A 26,356-nucleotide genomic window follows, 5' to 3' on the forward strand; every position below is an offset into this window, starting at 1 on the left:
AGTGAGTTTGCAATTGTGAAGATACTTCTGCATGTCAGAAAAATGCCTGAAAGAGAAAGAAATGTAGATTTGATTTCATGCTTGTGTTAGTTCAAATCTAGCTCCATCTTTAACTGTTCAGCCTTTTTTTTTGTGCTTTGGAGGTGTCTCCAGGTAGCTTTGAAATATGAGCTGGTAAGTACAGAAAGCCAGAGTCCTGACCAACATAGAGCTTTAAGCATGGGTTTTTGCTTAGTGTTTTGGGATGGTTTTTTTCAGAATAAATTGTTCAGCTGTTTTGCTTGAACATTTTATGTCAAATAAATAAACTGTCACTAGTTGATGAGAAATATGCTGAACTTGTGTTCTCAAACCTCAGTTTTAAGAGTCTTAGTTTCTAGGCCAAATTTTGAAGGTTTATATTCACACAGAATTCTGCTGTGGAATTCTTTTGGATCAAGGAAGAACATTTTTTGTCTTCAGGAACACTTTCTTTGCTGGTAGAATTACAGAGTCAAAGTGCTGCCTTGCTGATGTAATTGCACTAGAGTTTGCAATGTGGCATAGCATCATTGAAAATGCCAGGGCAGTCCATGAAACTACAGCTGAACTTTCTAACACTGCCTCACAATGGGTGCATCACTTTGGCAGTTGCTGGAAAAATGTTCTGCCACAGTGCCTGTCACTAACCCTGTACTCGACCAACCTAAAATTACTTTTGTCTTCATCTGCTAAATTTTGTCTGACATATGCTGAGTAGACAAGAAGCAATACAGATTTCAAATGCCTGGCTCTTTTGAAAACAAACAGACCACTCTCTTAGTACCAAAAGGCCTTTGCTTATCTTTTATGACCCACACTCTTGGGAAAATTTCTTCTTCCAGTTGTAAGTGAAGGCTGTACTAACTTAAGGTTCCCATATTGAGCTAGATACCCTCCCTTTGTAAAAGTAACATTTTTCTTTGGACATAGAAAATTGAAAATTTGAAACTAGTGATAACCTTGAAAACCTGCAACTGTAAATCAAATGTGGAACATAATGATTTCCTTAGCTGTTAATTAAAACCTGACCATAGAGTCAGACCAAAGTCCTTTGGGTCCCTATAGAAATTGTACATCTCCATGGTTGAGGTATTCTCTCCTGGGCTTTTTTTGCTGGGAATATATTTGGCACATTAATACCAAACATTGCAAGTGACAGGAGCCCAGAGTTGCTACCAGTTCTCCCTTGTACTCTAAAGAAATAACTGTATTATTTCTGTCTCAGCCAAGGAGTAGAATTTAGGGATGGCATCTCTAGCACTGAACTGCTACTATTTGGGAATGACCTTTTTTTTGTTAGGTGTTAGTGCCTGCCTAAAGTGCGACTGCCTGTTTATTTTTATAAGCAATAAACCTCTTAACCAAATTGGATTAGAAGTGTAGGAAGTAAAGTATTGTGCCTGTATATGCTAAATCATGCATTGCCTGTGAGATTAGAAAGGAAAGAAAAAGACCTGATCAACTGGCATGGGATTTTTTTTTCACTGAGCAGTAACAAACTGTGAACAGGCAGGGGGTCCAACACCAGAATGTATTGGACCTGTATTGTTTGAATTCCTGGCTGTAGGATGTGATGCACATGAGAACTAAAGAGTGCAAAAAGTTAGTTTTGTGTTTATGTCTAAATGCAAGTTGTATTAGCATAAAAGTTGGTTCACCTTAGTTTTTAAGGGGCAGTTTTTAATGTATCAAGACATATTTCATTATTCCTCTATTAGAAACCTATTGCATGTGACAAGTAATCAATTCTTATTCTCTTGGGTACTGCCTAAAGTAACATTTGTTCTGTACCTGAGCTCACAAAACAGTATTTATTCCTAGAAGGATGTCCTTGACAGTCAGCAGTACAGGAAGCAGAGGTGCTGAACCCCATGTGTTGGTACAGGGCTGTGACAGCTCCGGCAGCCCCTGTGCAAAGCTGACCCTTGGCTTGCAGGGAGCAGGCAGCCCTCCCACAGCTCTCAGAGGAACAGAGGTCATGTGCAAGTGCTGGAGGTGATGTGTTTAGAAAGGACCCAGTTTTGTACCTTGTCTAAAGACTGTCTGGAGTTTGAAGTGAGGGGGAAGAATGTAGTAGGATGACTGTTTAATAGCAGTGATTTGCAAAGTATTCAGGTATGAACTATGGACTTGGGACACTGTCGTGCAGAAGTGAGGGGAGCTGTTTTGAAGTTATCCAGCCCTTTTTTTACCACAATTGCTGAGGGACTACAGTCAAAATGGTGAGTGTCAAGAGTTTAGTAAGTGTGGTTAGGAATTTAGAATAAAGCAGAGGGCAGTTGGATAGGTTTGACTTTTTTCTTCATGATCTCTTTGAGGGTAAACATATTTGCCTTCTTGTAAGAGATCCATTTGTGTGATGTGGAAGTTGATGAGAAATTGTACTGAATAGTTTTTAAACAAAGCCCCTCTTAACATAATTTTTCTCTAGAATGTGAGTGTGGGGAGATAGCCAGTTATAGCTGAATTTCTATAACTGAATACTTTTCCTATCTTTGTTTGCTAATCTGAATGAATAATCTAACATGGAATATTTTTCATCACTGAGATAAAGATGTTTTTCAGAACAGAAGGTGTTACTACTTCCAACAACTATCTTAGAATTCTCTCTAAAGTCCATGGTCAAGTGATCTGGCTTTGTGGGAATGAAAAATTTCAGGTAATGCAGGTTCTGCTAGTTCTGCTATAACCTTAAAGACTTTGCAAGTACAAAAATCATGTCTTGGAAATGAATTAAAATTGGGCCTCCCTTTTTGTATTTAGGGGAAACCATAATACCTGAAGCTCAGTGAATCTGTGTTCTGATGCTGAAAGTTTGCTGAACAACATCTAAAAAATTCTTTAAGGAAATGCTTGTGCATAGCTAAGATTAATTCAACCAGAAATTGTCCTAGAGAACTTAAAAGAAATCTTTTACAGTAGCTTTTTTCCAGGTACCTCGGAAATTAAAGTTTACTGTCTTGGAAAGAAGCCTGGTGCAGCTACATCTGTATGGCTCTGACTTGGCAGATGACTTGCATCAGTTTGACCTTTCTGGAAACAAATGTGCTTTCTTCAGAATTAGGCTTTGCCTATCATTCTTTCAGTCTTGAATTTTTAGGAATTCAGCACATCTGATGCTTCAGGTGGTACTTGAAGCCAGGTGAAGAACCATCTGTCCTGGTTTCAGCTGGGATAGAGTTAATTTTCACAGCAGCTGGTACAGTGCTGTGCTTTGTGTTTAGGATGAGAATAGTTTTAATGCACTGATGTTTTGCTGAGCAGTGCTTGCTCTGAATTAAGGACTTTACAGGGTTCTGTGTTCTGCCAGTCAGGAGCTGCACAAGAAGCTGGGAGGGAGCATGACCAAGACAGGTGGCCCAGACTGGCCAAAAGGTTTCCCATAGTGGACATCATGCCCAGTATTATAAACTGGGAGAGTTGGCTGGGAGGGGCTGGCTGCTGTTGATGGATGATCTGGGCATCAGGCAGTGGGGTGGTGAGCAACTGTGCATCACTTTTTTGGGTTTCCTTTCTTTCTCTTTTATATTGTCTCCCTTTTCCTTACTGTGTTTTTAGTTTATTTCAAATACTTAATTGTTGTTATTGCAACCTGAGTGTTTTACCTTTTTTACCCTGACTCTCTTGCCTTTAACACCAGCCAGGGGAGGTGTGAGCAATCTGCGTGGTACTTGGTGGCTGGGGTTGGTTAAACCACAACACTGTTTAAAGAGTAGCTTAATCCCCAAATGTCTTACTTGGGCAACAGTTGCTGTGTTGAATTGCTCATTGGGACCCATTTCTCTTGTGGAAGACTTCCCTGCTGCAGTTGAGGAACAGGCTCACAGAGATGTAAGGATGGAACAGGACTTCATAAGAAATGCTCATTAGGTTTGTCTAATGGCAGAGTGTGACTCCTGTGATGGGAAATGCCTCTGTGCAGTGTGATGACTTGTTGCCATTCTATAACTAGGCTACTTCCATCTCAAATTGCTCCACAGCTGCTTAAGGATCACCATGGCTGGATGAGCAGCATTTTAGAGCTGGCAAATCTGTTTGAAGGAGATTTTGTTGTGCCTTAAGAATTCAAGATTCTATTTAGATCTTTTACTCAGCTGTCCTGCAATTCTAATTAATCTCTCCTACCCCTTCCAGAAGTGGTCAGTGTAGAAGAGTTCATAAAGTACCATCTACCCTTCATGTCACAGAAACTTGAGATGCAGAAAAGGGTTCTTATCTGGAAGCTGTAGCTATAACAATGGACCTTTGTTTTCTTGGCCCTTGTAAGAACTTTCTTACTTCTTGCTATAAGCCACCACACAGTAGTGCAGGGGATTAGGTCATTTCCTTCCCTTCTCCTCTTCCTGCAGATTATTTGATTAGCATTTCTATTGTATACTCTAAATAGCATGTTCTTGGCTTCAGGCTGGTCCCCCCCCTCTATAATCTCTTTAAAACACTGTAGTATGAATTTTTATTAGTAGCTTGACATGGGAACTCCCTTCACAGAGATTACATGTGACGTAACACAGTAAAAGATTAATGAGACTGGTAAATCAGTAATCTTCCCTTCTTTCTTCTTCCCTCATGCACCTGAGATTAGGCTTCTGGGAACCCCCTAACAGTGCTGATGCCTTAGAATGCATGAAATATTTTTTCTTATTTGGATATCATTAGCTTTGATCAGAGTTCAGCCCCTGACTTCATGGGAAACTGAGTTCAGGTTGTGTATAGTGTATGTTCAATGTTCAGCATTGAGTGTACAAATATACCTCCCCTGTGGGATCATTACATGTCCTAGCCTTCCACCAGCTGTTTTGCTCCCATTTCTCAGTGTTTCCTTTCCTTCAGTCTCTGCTTTAATATAGCCTATGTGCAGTAATTTCAAGCTCTTATGCTGCGTGGGGTTTTTAGTCCACTCCTTGCCTGTTTCATTGAATAAAATTATCAACAGGTTGCTTAGAATGTCAGTCTTGAAGGGACTAATATTCTGATAAGGTTACCTCCAGCATGAAGAGTTTGCCATTCAGGTTTCTTGCCTGTCTGGACACTAGAGGCCATGGTGTTGCCCATTGCCCCTGTGTGTAAGGCTGTTAAGCTCTTTTTAGCTGAAGCAGCTAGAAATGCATCTTCCTCTTCAGAGCTCATGGAGAATGTCATGTGAAATCACGTAATTGTATCAAACTGTACAGCATCTGTTTGTGAGTCAGACAGAAGAACATGACGATAGAGCTCTTTATTTCTTTCAACTTCAAAGAAAGAACCTCCCCTGCAGTTCAGCATCACTTCATAAAATTAGCAGTGATATCTTGGGCTACAGATTGCATTGTTGTAGTCTGGCATGGTATCTGTACTCCAGGAGAAATCAGCTAGTTCGCCCACCGACTGCATGCTGGAGGCATTTCATTCCAGTCCTCAAGGCATGGTGTAGTTCTTGTGATTCTGTGAAAATCATTAAAGCCTCCTTACCATAAAAGTGAGGGGCAGTGCTGACACAAGAACAGCTGAGTAGAGCATGGCTGTGAGTAAACACAGGCAGGGAGACAAACTGGTTCAAACTCTCTTGGATGAGATACAGAGGCAGCCACACAGAAGTGTGCCTAGGGGCAAAGTAAACCCTCAAAAAACCTGGATTAAGATGGGGCATGATTAGCTATGAAAAGGACATTGTGTGGTGTTGCTTGATTGCTCCAGAGGGTCACTAATATGAAGGCCAGTAAGGATTGTTTTCTGCAGGAGGCTGGTTGGGGTGGTAGAAAGCAAATCCACCTGCAGCTGCTTCTTAGGTGGCTGCAGCATAAAGTAATCTACAAGCTTATTAACCTGAATGCTGAACAGCTCTGCATCTGAAAAATAAAGAATGTCTGGGAATAAAGGAGTTCTAGAAGCAAATTAGTCTACAAGTTCTGCTTTTCAGGGTGTTCTGAAACGGTACAACTCCAGTTTTACAACTTGTGTGAGAAAAGTAATGTGGCTTAGAAGTGGTCATACAGAGATGTAACTAATCACTGTGGTTAAATACCTGAATACAGAGCACCTTTTGTACTCTTGGTGCCATATCTGTGTGTTAAGTGATACTAATGCAGTCCTGATGTGGTTTTCTTTTTTTTTTTTTCCTTTTAAAACAAAATCACAAAAGCAACCCTTAGCCTCGATTAAAACAGCGTTCAAGCTGCCAACTTTGTATAGGCTGGGACAAAACAGTAAATACTTAAAAATGATGGGGGAGGTGGGGTGGTGTGACTCCTCCACCACAGTAAAAATTGCCATTTTAAGGATCTACACATTTCCAGTGAAAAAGTTGGGATTGTATGCCAGTGGCATGAGGCTCTTGATTTTTGGCAGGAAAGAGGATTCCCTTAGAACTTAAATCTCAAGATCAGGCTTGATGAGTCTCTGGTGTTTCTGTTGAGATGGATGCAGAAGGTCCCTATCCCTTCATTTGCATTGGTATAATGGGATTACAGAATAAATACACAAACAGATAAGCAAACTTGTTTGGGTTTAAATAGTTGGAGATTTGTGTGTGGTTATGGTTTTTCCCTTAGCCCCTTGCCAGTTGAGTAATCTGATAGCTGCGATAATGACCATAGCATTTCAGGGCAATGTTCAGTCCTGTGGTTTTTTGTCAGCCAGAAGGGTGGAAATGAGGGAACACCTGTACATCAGTGTTTCTCCAGGCACTTTCCAGTGTTCAGCAGCTGTGGCTCAAGCACTTCTGTGCAGCAAGTTGGTATCTTTGTACTTAGTAATCTATGGTACGAGGGAAAAAAGTATCTTTGAGCCTATGTATAGTTCTATTATCCAGAATAAGCTATGACAAGGTATTCTGCAGCTAAATTTTTGGGTAGGTGACAAGATCCTGTAACAGGACAGCTGTATTGTATTACTGAGGGGAAAGTTTACTGTGAAGTACAGGTTGAGAAGAGAGAAAACAAAGATGCATTCACCTTGTTCTCAGCTGTAAAGCTGACTTCTGTGGAGCTGCAGCTTATGTTGTGTTATGGCGTTATGAACAGAAAAGCTGTTTTGATAGCTCCTAGGTTTGCGTGTTACCCAGTGGCTATACTGTAAGGTGAACTGGGGAACAGTTCTGTTTAAAAAATAACAGAGCAGATAAACCAACTTTGAAACATTGACAGATCAGTCCATAAAATTGTGTTTAAAAGATTGGGGTCGCAAGCCAAGGAGGGAGCAGCGAAAGTCACATGTACAACATGGAGATGTGAAATGTCAGGCTCTATCTACATTGCTTGAGCCAGGGTAACCATCTACCCCTTCTTCACCCACTACAGCTGTGATATAAAACTTGATGTAAAGGTTAAGCTGTCATATCGTGATTGCAGCAGCCTCACAGCATTTGCATGATCAATTCCACGAGGTAACTTGGAAGCTGTGGTGACTTGATCACCACTTTATGGCTCAGACATTTAAATTATCCCACCCACTGGCTTGATGCAGTGATTTTGGTGTTGGTGGAATGAGAAATGAGCTCATAACCTGGTCTGGCACATGCAGATTTGCCTCTCTAAATGTGCATCCTACAGGTCTGAGCTGTTTTAGAATCATTGGCTGTGACAGTCCAGTACACACAGGTGGCATCTGCAGATGTGTCATGTGTCCAGTCCTACAGTATTAGTGAAAACAGAGATAGCAATGCCTGAACAGTTTCTGCTGGTACAATTCTCAGTGTATTAAGAAGTTACTCTTTGTGTGGGAGGCGAGGAAAGCTAGCTGGGCTAATAAATTATGGTTTAAAAAAAAAAAGAAAAGGTATAGCATGCATGGGTACAGTTATGTAAGAGAAGGAAATAAATCAGTGTTTCTCTGAGAACCTCATCTGCAGAGCTGCCAGGCAATTGGGCTGCAGTATTGTTCTCAACACACCCTCTGCTTCCTCTTTTCCTTTTTGGGTCCAGGGATGGATGAATTGATGGAGCAGGAGCAGGATGCTGGTTCTGCCTCCAGCCAATGCTGTGTGGTGCCGTGCTGTTTACCCAGCTTACGCAAGGCAGAGCCGGCCCCTCCTGAGGCAGGAGGTGCTTCCCACGGCTGAAGTAAAAGCACACAGAGCAGCCACTCAGTCTGGCAGTTGCTGGGGGTTTAAAGGAGTTGGTGGATTTCAGCCGATTTTAAACAAGATCGGAGGGTTGGGTTTTTTCTTCTCCACTGTGTAGGAATACTGCAAGGACACAAATATCCTGGTAAGTGCTCTGCATGCTGTCACTTTCCCTTCTAATGTGGTATTGTTTCAGTCTCTCTTCTAAAAGTCTCCTCAGTTGCAGTGGTTTTCAGTGATGAAGTGGAAAGGAAATCTGAGAGCAGGCAGTGTCTCTGCAGGCTCCCATTCCACCTCAAAGAGGCAGAGATATTCAAAGTGCACAGCATAGTAAGTGTTGTTTGATCATAAGAAATGTCAGTCACTTCTCATTTTTAGGGTGTAGAGCAAGGTGCCTTAAAACTGCCATTACCTAACAAAATTGTACCAAGGGCAATTTCTCACGGAGCTCTTGAATATTTCTGTTGTCTAAGCTGGGAAAAAGGCTTTAAATGTAACTGTAGCTCCTATTTTTGCAAGATGATATAGATGCTATGTGAAAAGGCTTTAGTGTAATACAAACAGCTATTTAGCAGATACTTTGGTACATGAGCTGCCTTATGAAGAAGTCAGAGGCACATAAAAAGCAAAACTGTAATGTTTGGGCATGTAGAACAAGAAGTAATTGTGGTTTTTTGCAAGCCCAGGCTCCTCAGCCATATTTTCCTGTACAGGTGCATCAGACAGTAGGTTTTCCTGAACTTGAAAAGCTCTATTGCTTTGTGTAAGAATAAGATGCCCCTGCTTTGGTCTAAACTTTTAGGAAGTTTTACTCTTGCGGCTGACTCTAAGTGAAAATTGGGACTGCCTTTTTTTTTCTTAAGGTAATATTGTGAAATTAGTCTGAAGCAGTGGAGAAGGACAACATTAAAGGTTTCCAACTGTAGAGTTCTCTGCAGCAGAACTATGCTTCTGTACTAGTATTGTGTGAAGTTTTTTCTTTTCTGTTTGTATTTTTGCAAGGCACTCTCTGAAGATACAAACAGGTATGCTGTGGCTAATGAGCACCTGATGTTCTCCCAGCATGCCTCTATGTAGTATTGTTTTATGGCTTTTTCGTACGGGTTACAGATTACAAATAAACTTCATTTGGTAATCTGAATGAAATTAAAATAAAATAAAAACTTTTTAGCCTAGTTTATGCTAACAGGCAAAGTGCAAGCTGCCAATGAATCTTGTGGAGCAGCTTGTGTGAGTAAGGTAGTTCTGGCAGGAGGTTCAGTGATGGAGCAGGGACGAGCCGTGGTGGACCGAGGCTCCGCGTGTTGTCACCGCTGCACCTGAAAGGGGCAGGGGGGGTCAGGCTGTGTGTAGATGGAGCAGCTTAACTGGTGGAGAACTTTCTCAGCTAATTAAGGATACAGATAATGTTGCAGTGACAGCTTTAAAATAGACACCTTGTGCTAAAAGACAAATGTTTTTGGCTTCCCACACGCAGTCTGAATTACATCATTTATAACCCGTAGGAGGTTATCGTGGTTTCCTCAGGGGAGGATCAGCTGTTACTTTTCATAACTGCAAAAAAATTCGGGACTATTTCTTTTTCCAAGGGAATATTTTCAGGATTGATTTTTGTCATTCTGTTGGAGTGGATCATTATTGATTACATAAAGCTTCCAGTTTTAATAGACCCAGTCATCAACGGTAGTTCAGAATAAGGGAACTGAGGTTAGCAGAGGTCTGACTGAAATCAGAACCCTGTGCTTAGATGGGTTTTTTCAGTCTTCTGAAGAGGAATGCTATTTTTAAGTACTATCATAAAGTACAGATTTTCATATAGGTGCCTATAATAGAAGTCCTATTCTAAAACACTTCCCTTGTTTATTGAGCAAGGTTGCTTGTCCTCAAGGCGCTGTTCCTGTCTTTCCTGAAATTGCTGAGAGCTTGTCAGACCTGCTTCTGTGGCTGGAACAGAACTTCAAGCAGAATGCTAGACACCAATTCAACCAGAACTGCTGTTTCTTAGACTGGACAAAATTAGCTATGGCCTTAGAGCAAAACAGTAGATTTTCTCTTGTCTATCAAGTTAATGCCCCTTTCAGAGTGTCCACAGACAATGGGTTTTTGTGTGTGTGTATGCTCTGACTCACATGACTTTTTTCCAGGCTGACCAGCCCACTAATGGCAGGTGTCCATGTTAAAAAGATGCTTTCTTTCTGTTTGTGACAACAAAAAACTCCTCTATTGAGGTTTTACAGATGTTCTCAATGCATAGTAGTAGATAGCCGTTGCATTGGTTTGTGCTTGATGTCCTGTGCAGGATCAACTGCTTGCTCATTTCAGAACTTGGCCTCATTGTCTTGTTTTTGATATCTTGTTTTTGTCTTGCTTTCATATCATAAGACACTTGTGTGTCTATAGTGGATGACTAAGCTTATTCTGAGTTACAAAAGAAAAGGTGTACAGTATAGACTAAGGAAATAATAAGCCATACTAAAGCAAAAGGCTGGACTGATACTCCATGCTCCCAAGGCTTATTCTTGGGGATTTTAATGCTGAAAAACTCCCTTTTCTAGAAATAAGAAAATTACATTTCCTTCCTGTAGAAGGTAGTGAATGGCTATTGGTCTAAAGTGACGGGCATTTAAATTGCACTAACAGATGCATCACTATAACTTTCCTGTGCATCTGTAGTGAAGGATGCAAGCTGTACACAGAATGTGGCTAATCTCAGAAGTGGAGTCTAAAACCTAATGATGGTAAAATTGCAGGTGTGTGTGGGAAGGAAACATGAGCTTGTTTTGAATTGTAAACTGGGAGAAGTGTTAAAACTGGGAGATAAACACATGTTCTCTTTACCCAGTGATCACTTCAGTAAAAACTATTTTAATACAAGCTTGCAAAATTATTTATAGAAAAAAGAGTGAAAGGAGAATAACTTTCCAGTAGTGAACATTTCTTCACCCACCACATAGAAGAAAGTGATTTCTCAACCATTGTCTCAGCTTTCAGAAACAGTGATGCAAGGACCCGATTCCTTGTTGCTTGTGCCAGTGCAGATCAGTAACATTATTGATATTGTTTGTGAAACCTGGCAAGCTGGGCTTGGTGGGAACACATACTCAAACAACCAGTTGGTCTGCTGGGAGTTACTGACTATGGGGTTTTGGGTTTGGGTGGGTTTTTTGGTTTTTTGAGTTTTGGTACTTTTCTGTTGGTGGTCCTTTTGCTTTTTTTTTTCCTTCACTCTGATTAACTATTGCCTCCTCCTTCCATGCTTGCAGATACCTTCATCTTGAGAGACTAGTATTCTGTACAGCTTGTTTGTGTCTCTCAGTGACTTAACTTTAGTATTCTGGTTGTTGAAGTCTGGAAATCAATGTTTTTTCCTTTGTAGTGGTGAGATGTAACCATAGAAGAGAATATGCAGTGCTGAAATACTGCATGTGTATTCAGAGGATTTTGGTTTCTGATCTTGCAGTCACAGGAGACTTGCCTAGTGGAAACTGGAGTGATAAAGAGCTTAAATGTGTAAGTGAATATTGGCAAACTTAGGTCCTACTTGTGTATTCTCAGGTATTGTCACACTATTCAATGTGAATTGTTTGTTTGCAGTAGGGGTTTTAAATCCAAATAAAGCTGTAGACACTAACGTGTAAATCTTGAGGGATAAGGACAAAATCTTGTTTCATTGGTAATAGAGTTACTTACAATTTATGTCTAGCTGGTCAAAAGTGCACTTCAAGTGCATATTCCAGTTGCTTGATAGAATTGTGTGGACTTCTTAAAATTAATTGTATTCCTGGAATAATTTAAGTTGGAAGGTTATCTGGTTCAGTCCCTGGACTCAAAATGGGACTGGACTGCCTTTGATCAGGCTGTTCAGAGCCACATGCAGCTGATCCCTAAGGATGGAGATTGCACAGGCTTTGTGGACTGAGGGTTTCTCCCTTCCATAATAACTAATCAGGATTTTTTGTGTTGTAGCTTGTTTGTTGCCTCTTGTTCTGCACTGCATCCCTGTCAAAAGGACTAGATTCCATTTTGTCCCCATTCCCTCTGCTTTAGCACAGAATTGCTCAGGAAAGAGCTGTATGTGAGAATTGTAAGGGTAGTCAGTGCAAAACTGCAAATAGTAAAAAAAATAAAAACATCAATACATAAAATGTCTTGTGCTTTATTTCTAAAAGAAAAAAAATCCAAACCTTAAAATATGTAGATATAGAATATAAATATAATATTATAAAAAGGGAGGGGGAAGTTCCCATTTTTTGCATCTGAATCAGCATATTTTTATTTTAATCTATTCGTTGACAGAGGACTTCTTTCTATATTGTGTAAGTGGTTTTCTATGCAGTATTTTAGAAAAGGGCCAGTCTGGCACTAGCTGCAGTTGCTAGCAGCCTATAATGCTGGCTCTGTGTTTAGAAAATGATGGTAATTTATTACAAAGAGACTTTTATTCCTGTATTTTTAGCTTTCAGCCGAGTGTTTAATGAATCTCTGCCTGGGCTCATTGAATTTATGTTCTCCCCTCCCCCGCCCCATTTTAACCATTAAGATGCTGCAATTCCAGAAGCTGTACTTGGTCTACAAAATAGCAAACTGAATTCACAAGGTGCTGTGCCTTACTGCAAACAAAATCTGAAGACTTGCTGAAGCAACTAAAGGCTGGTTGTGAGTGAGTCTCATGACCAGGAAAGGCAGCTGAATGGGTGCAAATGACTGGTTAAGCTAGAGCTGATAGTTCCAAACCAACCAGAAGTCATCTGTCTCTGTCCCCCGTGGAAAATGATGTGCTCAAGGGGAAGGGAGCCTTTAACCTCACCTACTCTGAAGTGTTGTCTGGGAGGGGATAGCCTGGATGCAGGGACCAGTGTTTGCATCAGACAGGAGAGACTACAATGACTTTTCCTTCTACTGGAATGGAGTCAGAAATCTGTGGCTTGCTTTCTCAGCTGTTGTAGTCTTTGCCTTCTGTGGCTTTGGTGAGTCCTAGAGAGCAGGAAGGCTTGTCAGGAACCAGACTTACATTACTCAAACAAATTTTAAATGCTTTTCTCAGTTCAGTTGTGTCACTTTCCAGTCCTTCAAAACAGTTGCGTGTGATAGTATCGAGCATTGAACTTTCTGTTGCTCCCAGAGGAACCAGTGTTGAGAATAAAAATATTACCTGTGCATGAGTTCTTCCTGTTCCAGTTTCCTATTTTTGACACTGAAGAATTTTGCCTGGCACCCATTGTGGTTTGGGGCTAACTGCAAACAGTTGTGCTTGCCTTTAGCCATGGAAGTTGCTTTGCTCTCAGTCTTTTCAAATCCATGGTGCAGGGCTATGCAAAGATAAGCATTTTCAGGCTTTGGTCTCTTCTCTTTAGCAGAAGCAGAGATCTTGACACTAAATGTTTGCTGCTGCCAGTTCTATGATTTCTGGAAGAACATTGGGTGAGATGGAATCTTGTACTTGACATCTTATTCCTTATCAGTGTTGAATGTTCTTGGATGAGTTTAGAAGAGTCTGTTGTTCAGAGCTTTCTCCAATGAAGCCTGTTCCCCTGATGTCGGAAATGCTGCAACAAGAAGCAGCAAAAATGTAATTTGTGTGTATTTTGCTCAAACGTTGGTTCCTTAGTTATATACTGGCCCTTCAGAGCCAATTTGTCTTTTTAATTAGCCTTTCCTAACTTTTTGAAGAAAAGTAGTACTCTAGAAATAAAAACTGGTTAGGTTACACTACAAGAGAAGGCCCATTATATATTTTGGTTGATCCTTTTCTTCTACTCAACAGTTTTCCTTCAAGTAAGTTCTTCACTCAGCTTTAAATGGTTTATAAGCCTGCACTATTTCAGGAGTGGGGATGTTATCCCATGGCAGGTTAGATTCATCTCCAGTGGAACAGCCCTTGAGTTTTATTCACAGATGTGAAATTTCCCTTGGACTGATCTTCAGGACCTCACTGGAAAGATATAATTGGGCTTTGTTATTTCTGGGGACAAAAATATTTTCCCTTTAGGTGCAGTGCACCAGGCCAATCACACTGGATGAGAAGTAGTGTGTATGTTGGACTGATTTTTTTTTTTTTAGGAATACTGAATCTTGTATGTACTTGAGTTGAAGTAATCTGGGGGTGTAGTAGTTGTGAAATTTATGTGAAGCTCATAAAGGTTCTGAGATGTATTTGAAAAAAAAATGAAGTTCAAACATTTCAGCCAGACTTTTGAAAGGGGATGAGCAGGCTGTGTTGTTAATGATGGCTCTAGATTTCTAACACTCAAACCTTCCTTAAGTTTAGTAAGAAGTGGATTTCCATCATGTGCAAAGTAAACTTGAGTGGATTTCTTTAAATGTAAAGCAAAAGAAAATGTTTTAAGGAGGAGCTGAGCAATGTGGGACATCTTTCCTTGTACTGAGAATTTCTGTATAACTCCTTGTATTGCTGAAGTCTGTCCCTGGGAACTGCTGACCCCTTTTATTGTTTCTGCTCAGTTCTCTGGTCACTTGTGCAGGTAACACATTAGAGTCTCCTTGAACTGTTCACATGTTATTTTCCTGAGGCTTTGAAGTTTACTCAGACATGTAGTTTTTTTTAGTTTTCCATTAAAATTGTTCCCTTGGATGAACAGAAAAAGAGGAGAAGCTGTACCAAACCTGTTGTTATACTAATGGCTTAAGTTATTTAAATGTTTGCCTTCCTACTTTCTCTAAGTGAAAGAATTAGCTCTTTAACACTGTAATGGGGGGTTGTACTATTTAAATCTTTGGTTATTGTGGCATGATGTTTCTTAGTTCTGTGCTGGCTCCTTATAGGCACTGCTGTAGTTTCATGGCAGTATTTCTTGTGAGTTTTTAAATGTGAGGGCAGAGGACAAGTGTTGGCCAAGATGAAATTAGTTGCATGTGAAGAAGACTGAGTTGCAGGGGGGAGGCTGTTCAGGAGATCAATATTCAAGTAGTAAATAGGCTAATCATGTGGGGAGGAGATGAGAAGATGAGATCTCTCAGAAGACACCTGTACAAGCAAGTATAATGCAAGAAGATCTTAAAACAAGAAATGCTGAAGTTGATTGTAAAAATACTTCATAGAAAATACATTTTTATATACAGATAAATCATGAAGAAAGTAGAAATACTTCAGACGGGAAATGTGTCTAAGGAACTGAGCACTATTAAGCACTAGGATCTGTGTAGTTCAATATCAATGTCAGAAAAGCAGCCCTGAGGTGTGTTCACAGGCACATAGCTTGAGTGTGGTGCTTTGCCCCAAAGTGGGGTGTGGTGCCGGGAGATAATGAGGGCCCTGGAAGACATGAAAATTGTGAACACAGTTAATGTTGTGGGGCTCTCTTTATCAAATGGGGCAATGTCCACTTCAATGTATTGTGACTACTGACATCATTTAAGGTCACATGTTCATGGGATAAGTTTGGTTTAATGTCTTCATTTTAGAATTCTAAAGAATTCTAGAATTCAAATCTACAACAGTGAGTAACCTCACAATCCCAGGGGAGTTACTGCTGCACTTGGATCAGCAATCCATAAGGGCTTTGAGCAAACTCTATTCCTTGACTCTCTCAGTCAACAGTGAGCAGTGCCAGTGCCTCTTCCTGTGGGACAGAGGGAGACTGCTGGAGCAGCAAAATGCACTTTCAGCACCAGCTGAGTGATGGCTACCCTGAGGCATGAGCAGGACAGCTGCTGAGTGAAAGTGCTTGCTGCTTCCCAGGCAGCAGAGAGAGCTTGGTGTCACTGTTCTGGAGATGGGACACAGACACTTCACAGCAGTGTTGAGCAAATCAGGTTTGTGCAATGCACTCATCTCCCAGTGGGTCAGGGTACTGTTGTGGTTATATTGTGTGTGCTAGCCACAAAGACAGGCTGCAGTTAACTTGTTTCAAGCACTATGAAATCTCCAACACTGTGAGCTGATTGCAGATGGCAATCAACATATGCATGCTGAATAGGAACTTGTAGATTTGAGAAAACATGTTGAAAGCCAAGCTTCTCTGTGCAGGAGCAGAGACTGGGAGAGATAAGGTCAGCAAAGGGATCTTTGCATGAGCTCCTGAACAAATGTGAACAGGCTGTCAAGCACTGCCACATCTTTGTCTCTGTTCTTGCCACATAACATGGGCATAGATAATATCTGCATGATGACATCTTTTCTGCTAACAGCCATGGTCTAGTCAAGGTAGAAGAAAGTGGAGATACAGCACTGTAGTTGTGATCAAAGTTGATGACAGGATTCAAAAAGTGCTGTGTGGGTCAAAAAGTGCATTTGCACAGAAGGCAGAATGTTAACCATCAGTGCTAAAAAAGATTAGCAGCTCCTTGAGTTGGTATGAAAACTCACCTGGAAGGACCAAGGGAATGTTCCTATTTCTGTTAAAGAAAGCCTCAAACAGGCTCTCATCAGCTTTATTCTTTATCAAGCAAGTGCTCTGCTGGGTGGGCTTTCTCTGGAGGAAGGTCAGAGATGAGCTGCACAGGTCAGAAGTGTCTGGAAATGCTACTAATGAGAAGCTGTAAAAAATACAATATGAAACTGTTCCTCAAAGCAGAAGTCTGAGTAACAAATGCACTTCAGGACTGTTTTCATTAGGAGTTACATGGAATTCCCTCAGGAAACCTCCTTCAAACAGATGTTTATATCACTTCTGGCTCTGGCTAAACATGAGCAATCACAATACATATCCTAAACTTTTATGGCAGGCTTTTAATCAAATTGTCATACAACTTCCTTCCATCTGCAAATGCAGAAACTTCTTAGAAAGCTCTGAATTAGACACTTCACATGAAAACTTTTGCTAATGGGTTGGTCTTGCTTTGTGGGTTTGTATTTTTTTTTCTTTAAATTTAATGCTTATCTGGCTCTATTTCTCAACAGCTGAATGAAATATAATAAATGAAGCTATGTATCATTTATTCTAAGAACTGACATGGAGGAAAACAAGTGTGGATCTTTTAAGGCCATAGTGGAATTTTCTAAATGCTTTTTTTTTGTCATCTTGCAATTCTTCAAGGCAATTCAACCTTAATTCATGTGGTTTTATATATGTGTTTTTAAAAATTATTTCAGGCAAAGTCAGGACATGGAAAACACAAAATATTGTACCTACAGTATCATATTGGTGTGCAAGTGTGTGTTATTGGAGTAGAATATTTTCTCTTACACTTAATTTTGGTTTTATTTTAACAGGAAATAATGAACAAAGTGTGCCACAACTCTTGATCAGCGACCTGAAGTTTGAGAAGTCTTTAGCTAAGCTCATGTTTTCTCCTGATCAAGAAAATCATCCATCCAAAGCACCAGTCAAATATGGTGAATTGATTGTACTGGGGTAAGTGTATGTGTGTAAGAGTCTGAGGGTTTTCTATGCTGTAATCCTGTGGACATGTTTCAGTACTGTGTTAATCAATTCTTGGATTTAAATGTGATTAATTGAAAATCTGTAATTAGTAACACTATACTAATTGAGAATACTTGGTGCTTAGAATGAAAGTTCTTGTGGGTCCGTATCTCATGAGAAACTAAGTAATACAGGAATGATGGACTTTGTTCTTTTTCTGTGCTTTTTGGCAGGTACAATGGGTCTCTCCCAAATGGAGATAGAGGGAGAAGGAAAAGTAGGTTTGCTTTATTTAAAAGGCCCAAGGCAAATGGGGTGAAACCCAGCACTGTGCACATTGCCTGTACCCCTCAAGCAGCAAAGGTAAGCTCCATTTCTCCCCTCAAGTCTGTCTGATTTCTCCTTGTGCCATATAAAGAGCTGTTAGGAAATGGTTTAAACAGCATAAATATCTGGCTGTGAAAAGAATGGTTTGTGTTTATCCAAAGTTTTTTAGTACCTGTCAGGATTAGCAAGAAACAATTCAGCAAAGAAGGTGCAGTACATAGTCCTTGCTATAGCCAGGGAAAAAAAAATTCGTTTTGAAACATGAATGTTCTGGGCACAGGCTAGTCAGCTGTTCTAGACTTTGTGGTTTTGTACTCACTCTGCTTTAGGACTAACTTTGCTTCACATGAAGCTGACTTTTAAATGATCCTTGCCAAAGCTCCACATGCACTTGGTGCTCCATCAGTGGGTAGGAGTTCCCCAGGGGTCAGCACAGGTGGGTTTTGCAGGGTCTGTTTCATAGGGCTTGTAATCAGAGTTCCCACTAAGAAGCAGAAAAGGAAGGGCTTAGCCCCTGAAGTTGAACTGTATTTCAACAGTGTATGCCAAAACTAATACATCATAGCTAAGGTATTACCATGAAATATTGTGGCTGTTCAAGTGTGTGTGCAATTGTGTTCAATAACTAATGGAGCATTTCTACTAAACAATGGAATTTGAGGATGCTTAGTGGTTGTTTAGAAACTGCCAGTGACAAGATCAGGCCTTTAAACAAACACAGTAGTGTTAAGTGCTTGACTCCCAGAACACCTTGACACTTAAGGATCTTGACCTTAAATTCAGGGAATGGTATAAAGTATTCTGAAATGAGAAGCATTTTTTCTACCAAAATTCTTGTTGTAGAACTACATTCATAATAGATCTATAAAAAGAACATTTATTTTTGTAAATTCTTTATGGTCTGGTAAGTGCTGTTTAGCAGCACTTTTAGAAGTGTTGTTTAGTACCTTAGTAGGTAATTGCAGAATGAACATCTAGACTAACCAACTGAAACCTTTGCTACAACTTCTGCAACCTATGTTGAGTTTCTCCATTTTACCCTATTTACTGCCACTTTATCTATGTATCATAAATCGGTCATTACTGATTTTAGTATTAACTCAAATCCTGGTTTTACAATGAAGTCCTGAGTGAAGTCCTCGCTTTGCTGTTGGCCAAATTCACTCTGAGATGGCCATGAAGGTGTTACATTAAGTTTTAGCCTTTGCATTTGGTTGGTTTGTCCTTTTGTGTTCAGGCCAGTGTTGCTTTAACACAAAACATGACTAATAATATGCCCTGGTTATGTTTATTTAGTTGCAGCATGTGGTGAAGAGACCAGTTTGGTCTGTTGCTGAATCAATCCTGCAGCTTTTTTTTAGTGGCCAAGACTGGGTTTTGTGAAGTTTAACTTTAGGTGTGTCATTAACAACCGTCTGCCCTAATTTCTTAATTAGTAGAAGAGGCTGATGTTATATATATATATGTGTATTGTCTGCTTTGCTGCTCTATTCTGTAGAATTACTGTGCACTGGTTCAGTAACATTTGGCATTTTTCCATAGGCAATAAGTAATAAGGACCAACACAGCATATCTTACACTTTGTCTCGGGCCCAGACTGTAGTAGTTGAATATACTCATGACAGCAACACAGATATGTTCCAGGTACGTGAAGTAAATGTGTTCTCCTTTTTGGTAGTTCCAAACAAGGCATCCTCTCAGCAGGCTTTTTCTCTCTGACCCAAAAGTTTCTGTGTCAGTTTCTGCACTCACTTAAATTCAGAGCAATTTAATTCAGTTCATTCCCAAGGCCATCCTGTGAACAAGGCTGTGTGTCTGTACATCTCTTTTAAAAGACTTGGGCAAAGGTGAAAGTTGGGGGATTTTGTGACTAATGCACAAGATTATGGTTTTGCCTTTGCTGGCCTGCAAGTCACATAATCTGTTTCCTAGTCTCTCCTTGCAAAATGAAGAATAAAGGGCACCTTTCTCTTCAAGAACTTAGAACTTTGCTTCTGGCATTTACAAAGGGATTTGGGATCAGCCAGTTGGAGACAGGGTAGAAGAAATACAATGTGGAAACACAGGAAAGCTTTTGGCACAACTAATATGAAAAATACTCTGAACTTTTTTAAGCAAACCCAGAAATGTCTAAAGTACTGGGAGATGTGAAGAGAGGAGCCTTCAGTGCTGATGCTGGCAGTTCAAAACAACTTTGCTGCAGTTCCTGTGTGTATGAGAAGGGGCCACAAACACATCTGCAGCTGTGGTGTGCCCTCATATCTTTTAATTGTTTCCTGTTTTTCTCAAACGGAAGGGGTTTGTTTTGGGGTTCTTTTTAATGTGGGCTTTGTTCTCTCTGATTCCCAGACTGTGATCTTGTGTAGTTTTTTCCCCCTCGTTGTTGCCACTAGTTTACAGCAAGGAGTTTTGCTGTCACAGCATTTAGCTGTGACGCCACTGCAGGATCTAAGGAGGTGGGAGGTGTTGGGAAGTGGTGGAGGAAGCTGCTTTGCCATCTGCAAATACAACAAAAGGACTGTAATGAAATCACTGCAGCATAAGCTATTGTTTGTGTGAGTGTTCTCTCTTCAGGCATGCTCTGGCATGTGTGCTGCTCTGAAATTGCCCCTGGCAGTCCCTGTGTACTCATGGGTTATCCTGCCTAGGAAGCAGTAGAAAAATAGATTCTGACAAAGCAGTTTTAGTCTCATGAAAGCACTCCAGCCCTCAACAAAAAGTACCTCAAGCTTTTGGGTCTCTTGCTCAGCAATTAATCAGTCTTTATATAATCACCTATTTTCAAAGAGCCTGAGAGCTCTGGAAATGAGTGAGTAGTAGTGTGTAAGAGGGCTTTAAACCCAGCTATATGGATGTTTGGGAAAGGGTTATTACTTTTCCTCTTTGTGACGAAAGATGAGTTGACTGGAAAAGCAGGGATACCTGTGCAGTTTCACCAAGCTCAGTGCAGTTGTGTGGGACTGCAAGACTCACGGTTCCCTGCAGCCAGAAAAGGAGATGCAGCTACCAGCAAAACCTGATTGTAGTCAGACATTCCATTCTTGTGTTCCGAGTGTGTAAATGTAGCCCCTCTCTGCCACAACCACCTGGTGCCTGGTCTTTGACAAAAGGTTTGCTGCTTCTCAGGGCCCACCAGAGCTGAAGAGACAGCTCACATAATCTGATTTTCATACATCTATACCTTGACTCAGTCTGGCACTGTTCAGAGTGTTCTGGGCATACTAAGTGACTCCATGTCACTGTTCTTCCCTCTAACTGCTGTTCCCTGGCTCTTTTGGTGCTCCTGCAGCTGGTCTGCCTGACCTGAGTGTAACCTCTGTGATAAAAAGGCCTTCGATGGGAAATCATCTCAGAACCGACTTAATAGCATCATTTTATTTCTCCTTCCTTCATTTGGCTGTACCCAGCTTTCACAATAACTTTGATCATTTGGAGGCAGAAAAATTCATCAATTCAGATGAGGCTTTAGAAACCTATATTGATAGACTGGTGGACAGGAATGCTTTAAACTGTAATGTAATGATTTTTGTATCATTGCTTTTACTTACTTTGAATTTGAATAGTCCTAGACCCAAAGACAAACTTCTGACCAGTTTTTTTTTTTCCAATGCTTTTCCAGATTGGTCGGTCAACAGAGAGCCCTATAGACTTTGTAGTAACAGATACAGTTCCTGGGAGTCAGAGTAATTCAGATACACAGTCTGTGCAGAGCACAATATCAAGGTTTGCCTGCAGGATCATATGTGAACGTAACCCTCCATTTACAGCAAGAATATATGCCGCAGGATTTGACTCCTCAAAAAACATTTTTCTCGGGGTAAGGGAATTCTCTTTCTTTTTTCCACTGAAAGTTCATTGCACACTTATTTTTGAAAAATAATTCATAACTCCAGCCAAATCAAAGGTGCTCATTGATGTGATTTCTTTTAGGAGAAAGCTGCAAAGTGGAAGACATCCGATGGGCAAATGGATGGACTAACAACAAATGGAGTTCTTGTTATGCATCCTCGTAATGGATTCACAGAAGACTCCAAGCCAGGGGTGTGGAGAGAGATTTCTGTGTGTGGGAATGTGTTCAGCCTCCGTGAAACCAGATCAGCTCAACAGAGGGGGAAAATGGTGAGAGCAGTGACCAGTGTTTTATGCAACCTGTTTAAAATGGTGATATTAGGGGTATAGTTTGGGCATAGAGCTGGAATCTGCTGGAATTCCATGTAGCTGTCACCCCTGCAATTAGTTACACTGCCTCTTATGTGTTTGTCTGGGTGCACAAAGGTGTCTTGATCAACATGAATAACTGAGTTTATCTGCAAACTAGTACTTAATTGCACATCTAGGCTGCTCTCCTAAACTGAGTTTCCAGTCTACTCTGTATTTCTGCAAGCTCTCTTGCACATTCTACAAGTATTTTCCCAATTCTCCCTTGTTAGTTTATGCTTTTGCCACTTTTCCTTTTTAAAAGAATGGTGAAAAATAGATAGAATTTTATTGGATATTCATTTCCATGTTGGCATTCGGAGTTTTCCCTCTTCTTTTGTTTGCAAAGCATCGGTGATATTTCCAGGAGATATTTGGGTTCAGTATGGCTTGGGATGTTTCAGCAAAAAGAAATGCTACATTGAACATTTTAAACAGCATGTTTAGCTAGGAGTGCTGATGGGAGGAGAGGAAAGCCATGTGTAAAGGGGTGTTTTAGGAGAAGTCTAAAATATGATGGAGGACTAAAACAGTCTTTTGGTACTCCTTGAGGCATTTCAAGTAACATAGTTTAGAGTGCTATAGGGATGGAATAGAGAGTTGTTAAGATGGGAGAGGAGCTTTCCTTGACTCAGTGCGGTCTCTTTTAATGCACACTTTAATCTCTAAAGATGTTAGGGTGGTGTTTTTCCAAAAAAAGGAGGGCAGAGAGAAGCTGATACTGGGCTCTCTATGGATGTCTTGTGGACACAGTCAGAAGCTGCTTGAAACTTTGATGGGTCTTCCAGGCAGATTAGTGTTGTGGAAGTGCACATTGTTACACTTGAGAGCCCCTGAGGTGACGGCTGTCCGTGTCTGTGTCCCTGTGCAGGTTGAGAACGAGACGAACCAGCTGCAGGACGGCTCCCTGATCGACCTGTGCGGGGCGACGCTGCTGTGGCGCACGGCCGAGGGGCTGGCGCGCACGCCCACCGTCAAGCACCTGGAGGCTCTGAGGCAGGAGATCAACGCAGCCAGGCCCCAGTGCCCCGTGGGCTTCAACACCCTGGCCTTCCCCAGCATGAAGAGAAAAGATGTTGTAGACGAGAAGCAGCCGTGGGTGTACCTGAACTGCGGCCACGTGCACGGCTACCACAACTGGGGGAACAAAGAGGAGAGGGACGGCAAGGACCGCGAGTGCCCCATGTGCCGCTCCGTCGGCCCCTACGTGCCGCTGTGGCTCGGCTGTGAGGCGGGATTTTACGTGGATGCCGGACCTCCCACGCATGCGTTCAGCCCCTGTGGACACGTGTGCTCAGAAAAGACAACTGCATATTGGTCCCAAATTCCTCTTCCTCACGGTACTCACACTTTTCACGCAGCCTGTCCCTTCTGTGCGCATCAGCTGGCTGGTGAGCAGGGTTACATCAGGCTCATTTTCCAAGGGCCTCTCGACTAACACAGGTGTTCCCAAGGACTGCAGTAAACTGATAAGCTAAGCGATTCTCATTTTTAAACCAACTGTTTTTCGTATTCTCTGGGCTTTGCTGGTTTGCATTAAGATGAAGAATTTTTTGGTTTTTTTGTTACAACAGCTAAATCCCTCTTTATTGTGAAAAGTCTGGAAATAGAAGAAATGGGGGGAGAATGGGGAGACCTCCTGCTTTTTTTGGTTAATAACTACTTCTGAAGAGGTGAAGGAAGTGTTGTAGAGTGAACTTCAATGCCTTCCGTTTAATGGTTTTTGAATCACATGCCCACAGTGTTTGAAAGGTGTTTCATTCTTTTTGTATATGGAGGGTAAATAGTTCAAAGAACATTAGTTTACAGCTTGGATGCAAACATTGTAAAATATAACATGTATATTAACTCTTTTCTATTTATCTTTATTATTGAAAATATTTAGAATGTTTAGAGAGTAGCATGGTCATAGTGTGTTACATCCAGCAATTGGATGTGTAGAGTAGTTTTGGATGGAGAAGAACGTGGGATGAAAATGGTAGAAAAATCTTTTAATCTAAAATACTGAGTTCTTAGAATAGTTAAAATGCTTTTTAAACAAAGCTAATGCAAATTATGATGGCATAAAGTTGTGCTTTAACCGTGTTGAAAGGTAGCTAAGGAGGACTCCTTAAACTGTCTTTTTGGTAGGACTGTACTTAAGATCTGGTTATGAGGAGAATATTTACCAGACTCTTCGAATATGCAACTTAGTCTAGATTAAGGATTTTTTTCTCCCTTCACGCTAACACTTCTCTTTATTTAGCATTAGTGACATTTGTGAGGGTTTTTCCAATGTTAAACACAAACAGATCAGAAAGATGAGGCTTGTTCTGTTCCTTGCTGTTTGGGGGTGGGGACAGGGCAGAGGTGGATGCACCTGGGCATGTGTGTGGGGAGCAGTTTGTGCCTTGGCCACAGTCCCAGCCTGAGAGGGGTTTGTCAGCTGGATGCTCAGCAGCCTTCCACCTGCTGACTGGTGGGGGGCCTCAGGCCTGGCCTTTGCCCCTCTGCCAGGTGCAGATGCTCATCTGGGCCACAGGTGGAGCCTGGTAGCCAGGGCAGGTGTCCCTGCATCCTTGGCAGCTGGGCACAGCTGGCAGTCTGTTGGGAGAGCTGGGGCTGGGCTGGGCTCAGACCCTCTCTGTGAGATGCTGCTGTGGGCTCTGCTTACTCTGGTCTCTGCTCTCCTCTTCCTCCCCCTCCTTCCCCTCTGGATCCACCAGAAAAGACCAGTGTACTACATGCAGCTCTGCTGCCAGCCCACTGTGCTTCATGGCAACCTGACCTTTTTAGCATTGATTTGAGCTTTTTTGGCCAGCTTCGTACATTTTTTTCAAATATGTACTGTATAATTGACAGTAAGAAAATTTCTGTACTTTATAGCAAAGCTTTTGCTTTTGTTTTTCTTTGAAGCTCTTCTAAAATTTTCTTTGTTTGAAGAGACCTGTGTTGCTTAGATGTCATGAATTACTTACTTTGACTGTCAATTATTTCTCCATTTTTAAAAAGAAATGATATATATTGTTTGGTTCACTCAGGAAATGCATGTGTCAGGAAACCTGTACTATAAGTTCAGTTAGCTGTCATGTACAAGTAACTGCTGTTACTCCCTTTCCATAGAAATATAACTGATTTTGACATTTTCCAGATTATATGCATTAAGTAATGAAACTTATGCAGCAAGAAATCCCTGTATTGTAGTTGTTCTAATCATCTTATTCAAACTATAGTATACTGTAGTTTTAATTTTTATTTGCAAATTAATTTATTTAAACTACGTGAGTAAACACTTTTCAAAAACAGAAATTCTGGGATCGTGGCTTTGTTTTCAAGAGATGGGAAAGGGCTGGAGATGGCCCTTCTGTTGTCACCTCAGGTGTCCCTCTGTTCTGCACATATGGATTAAGAGCACAGAGAAGCAGCAGCTGTAAAGACTTTGGATGTTTTCCCTGGTAATGGCTTTGAATGGCTCCTTTCAGATGTGTCCCCTCCATGTGTTTTATATTTAACTCTGTGTTAAAGGTGAGATTGCTGTTTAAATGACACACTTAAATGAGTAAGTTACAGATACCGAAATGTAAGCAAAAACTGAACTAAATTTTAAAATGACAAAGAGCTCTTGATTGTGTCTTCCACAAAATCTAATTGACATTTCTCTGGTCCTGATCTTGTTGACTACAGGAACATGAAAAACCAGAAAAGAACACGATGAAAGCTACAAAGCAGTATGAGTAACACAGAGCTGAACTGTGAGCACAGATGGAGCACGGGATGGTAGGAGGAATATGGGAAATGCTCTTGGAGGCCCAGCTGGAGGCAGAGCCAGGGGTGCGCTTGGGTACAGGCACACCTAACTGCAGAGGGGAGGAAGAGAGGGTCATGCCCAACGTGCAGCCCTTGTTAAAGCCCTACCCCATTTAAATTGGTGCATTATGCTTACATTGTACTTCTCTACCCCACTCCTCATCCCCCCCAAAAAAAACCATCCCAGACAAAGGTATCTGAGCAGAACTGGCTGTGTCTCTGGGAAGTGTTAGGCTAAGGTCACTTTTCAGTCTGCCCCACTTTCTGCCTGGTTTGTACTTTTCTTCACCCAAGTTGGACTTGTTTAATCCCATTTTTAGAAGGGTGGAACAGGGACATTCAAACACTTGAGGCAGGGAAATCCCACTGTCAAAGGCAGAATAGCAATGGTTGAGTAGTTTGAAGAGCAAGTTCCATCACCAACAATAGCATCTCTAACTCTGGTACCCTGTTTGAGTACCCCCAGGCTTCTGTTCTTTGATAAATGATTGCAGTAGTCCTCTGTAAATGGTAAAGTGAATTTCAGATTAAAAGTATTCAAACAGATGACTGAAGCACTCTGAACTTTAAGGCCAATCCTTCTGAACAAATTTTGTGCTGCAAGAGGTGGCACCTTGCTGGTTTTAAGACAATCGCAGCTCCACTTGTGACAGCCTAAAGCAGC

At 41.1% G+C, this 26,356-nt stretch overlaps 1 protein-coding gene across 4 annotated transcripts in view; it reads left to right on the forward strand.

The window, feature by feature from the left end:
• The window catches only part of PELI1 (pellino E3 ubiquitin protein ligase 1), a 42,583-nt gene extending 17,389 nt beyond the window's left edge, over positions 1-25,194 (forward strand). For 3 of the 4 annotated variants that reach the window (XM_063152324.1, XM_063152326.1, XM_063152323.1), the window contains exons 2-7: positions 17,232-17,373; positions 17,616-17,745; positions 19,252-19,353; positions 21,329-21,526; positions 21,640-21,828; positions 22,778-25,194. In XM_063152324.1, the coding sequence (XP_063008394.1) occupies positions 17,303-17,373; positions 17,616-17,745; positions 19,252-19,353; positions 21,329-21,526; positions 21,640-21,828; positions 22,778-23,344 (1,257 nt within the window). In that variant the 5' untranslated portion in view covers positions 17,232-17,302 and the 3' untranslated portion in view covers positions 23,345-25,194. Of the gene's footprint in view, positions 1-8,053; positions 8,205-17,231; positions 17,374-17,615; positions 17,746-19,251; positions 19,354-21,328; positions 21,527-21,639; positions 21,829-22,777 lie in introns of those variants that run through there. The other variant, XM_063152325.1, reaches the window with a different exon arrangement.
• The last annotated feature ends 1,162 nt before the right edge of the window (positions 25,195-26,356 follow it).

This window comes from Melospiza melodia, chromosome 3, assembly GCF_035770615.1.
Source record: "Melospiza melodia melodia isolate bMelMel2 chromosome 3, bMelMel2.pri, whole genome shotgun sequence".
Taxonomy (NCBI): Eukaryota; Metazoa; Chordata; class Aves; order Passeriformes; family Passerellidae; genus Melospiza; species Melospiza melodia.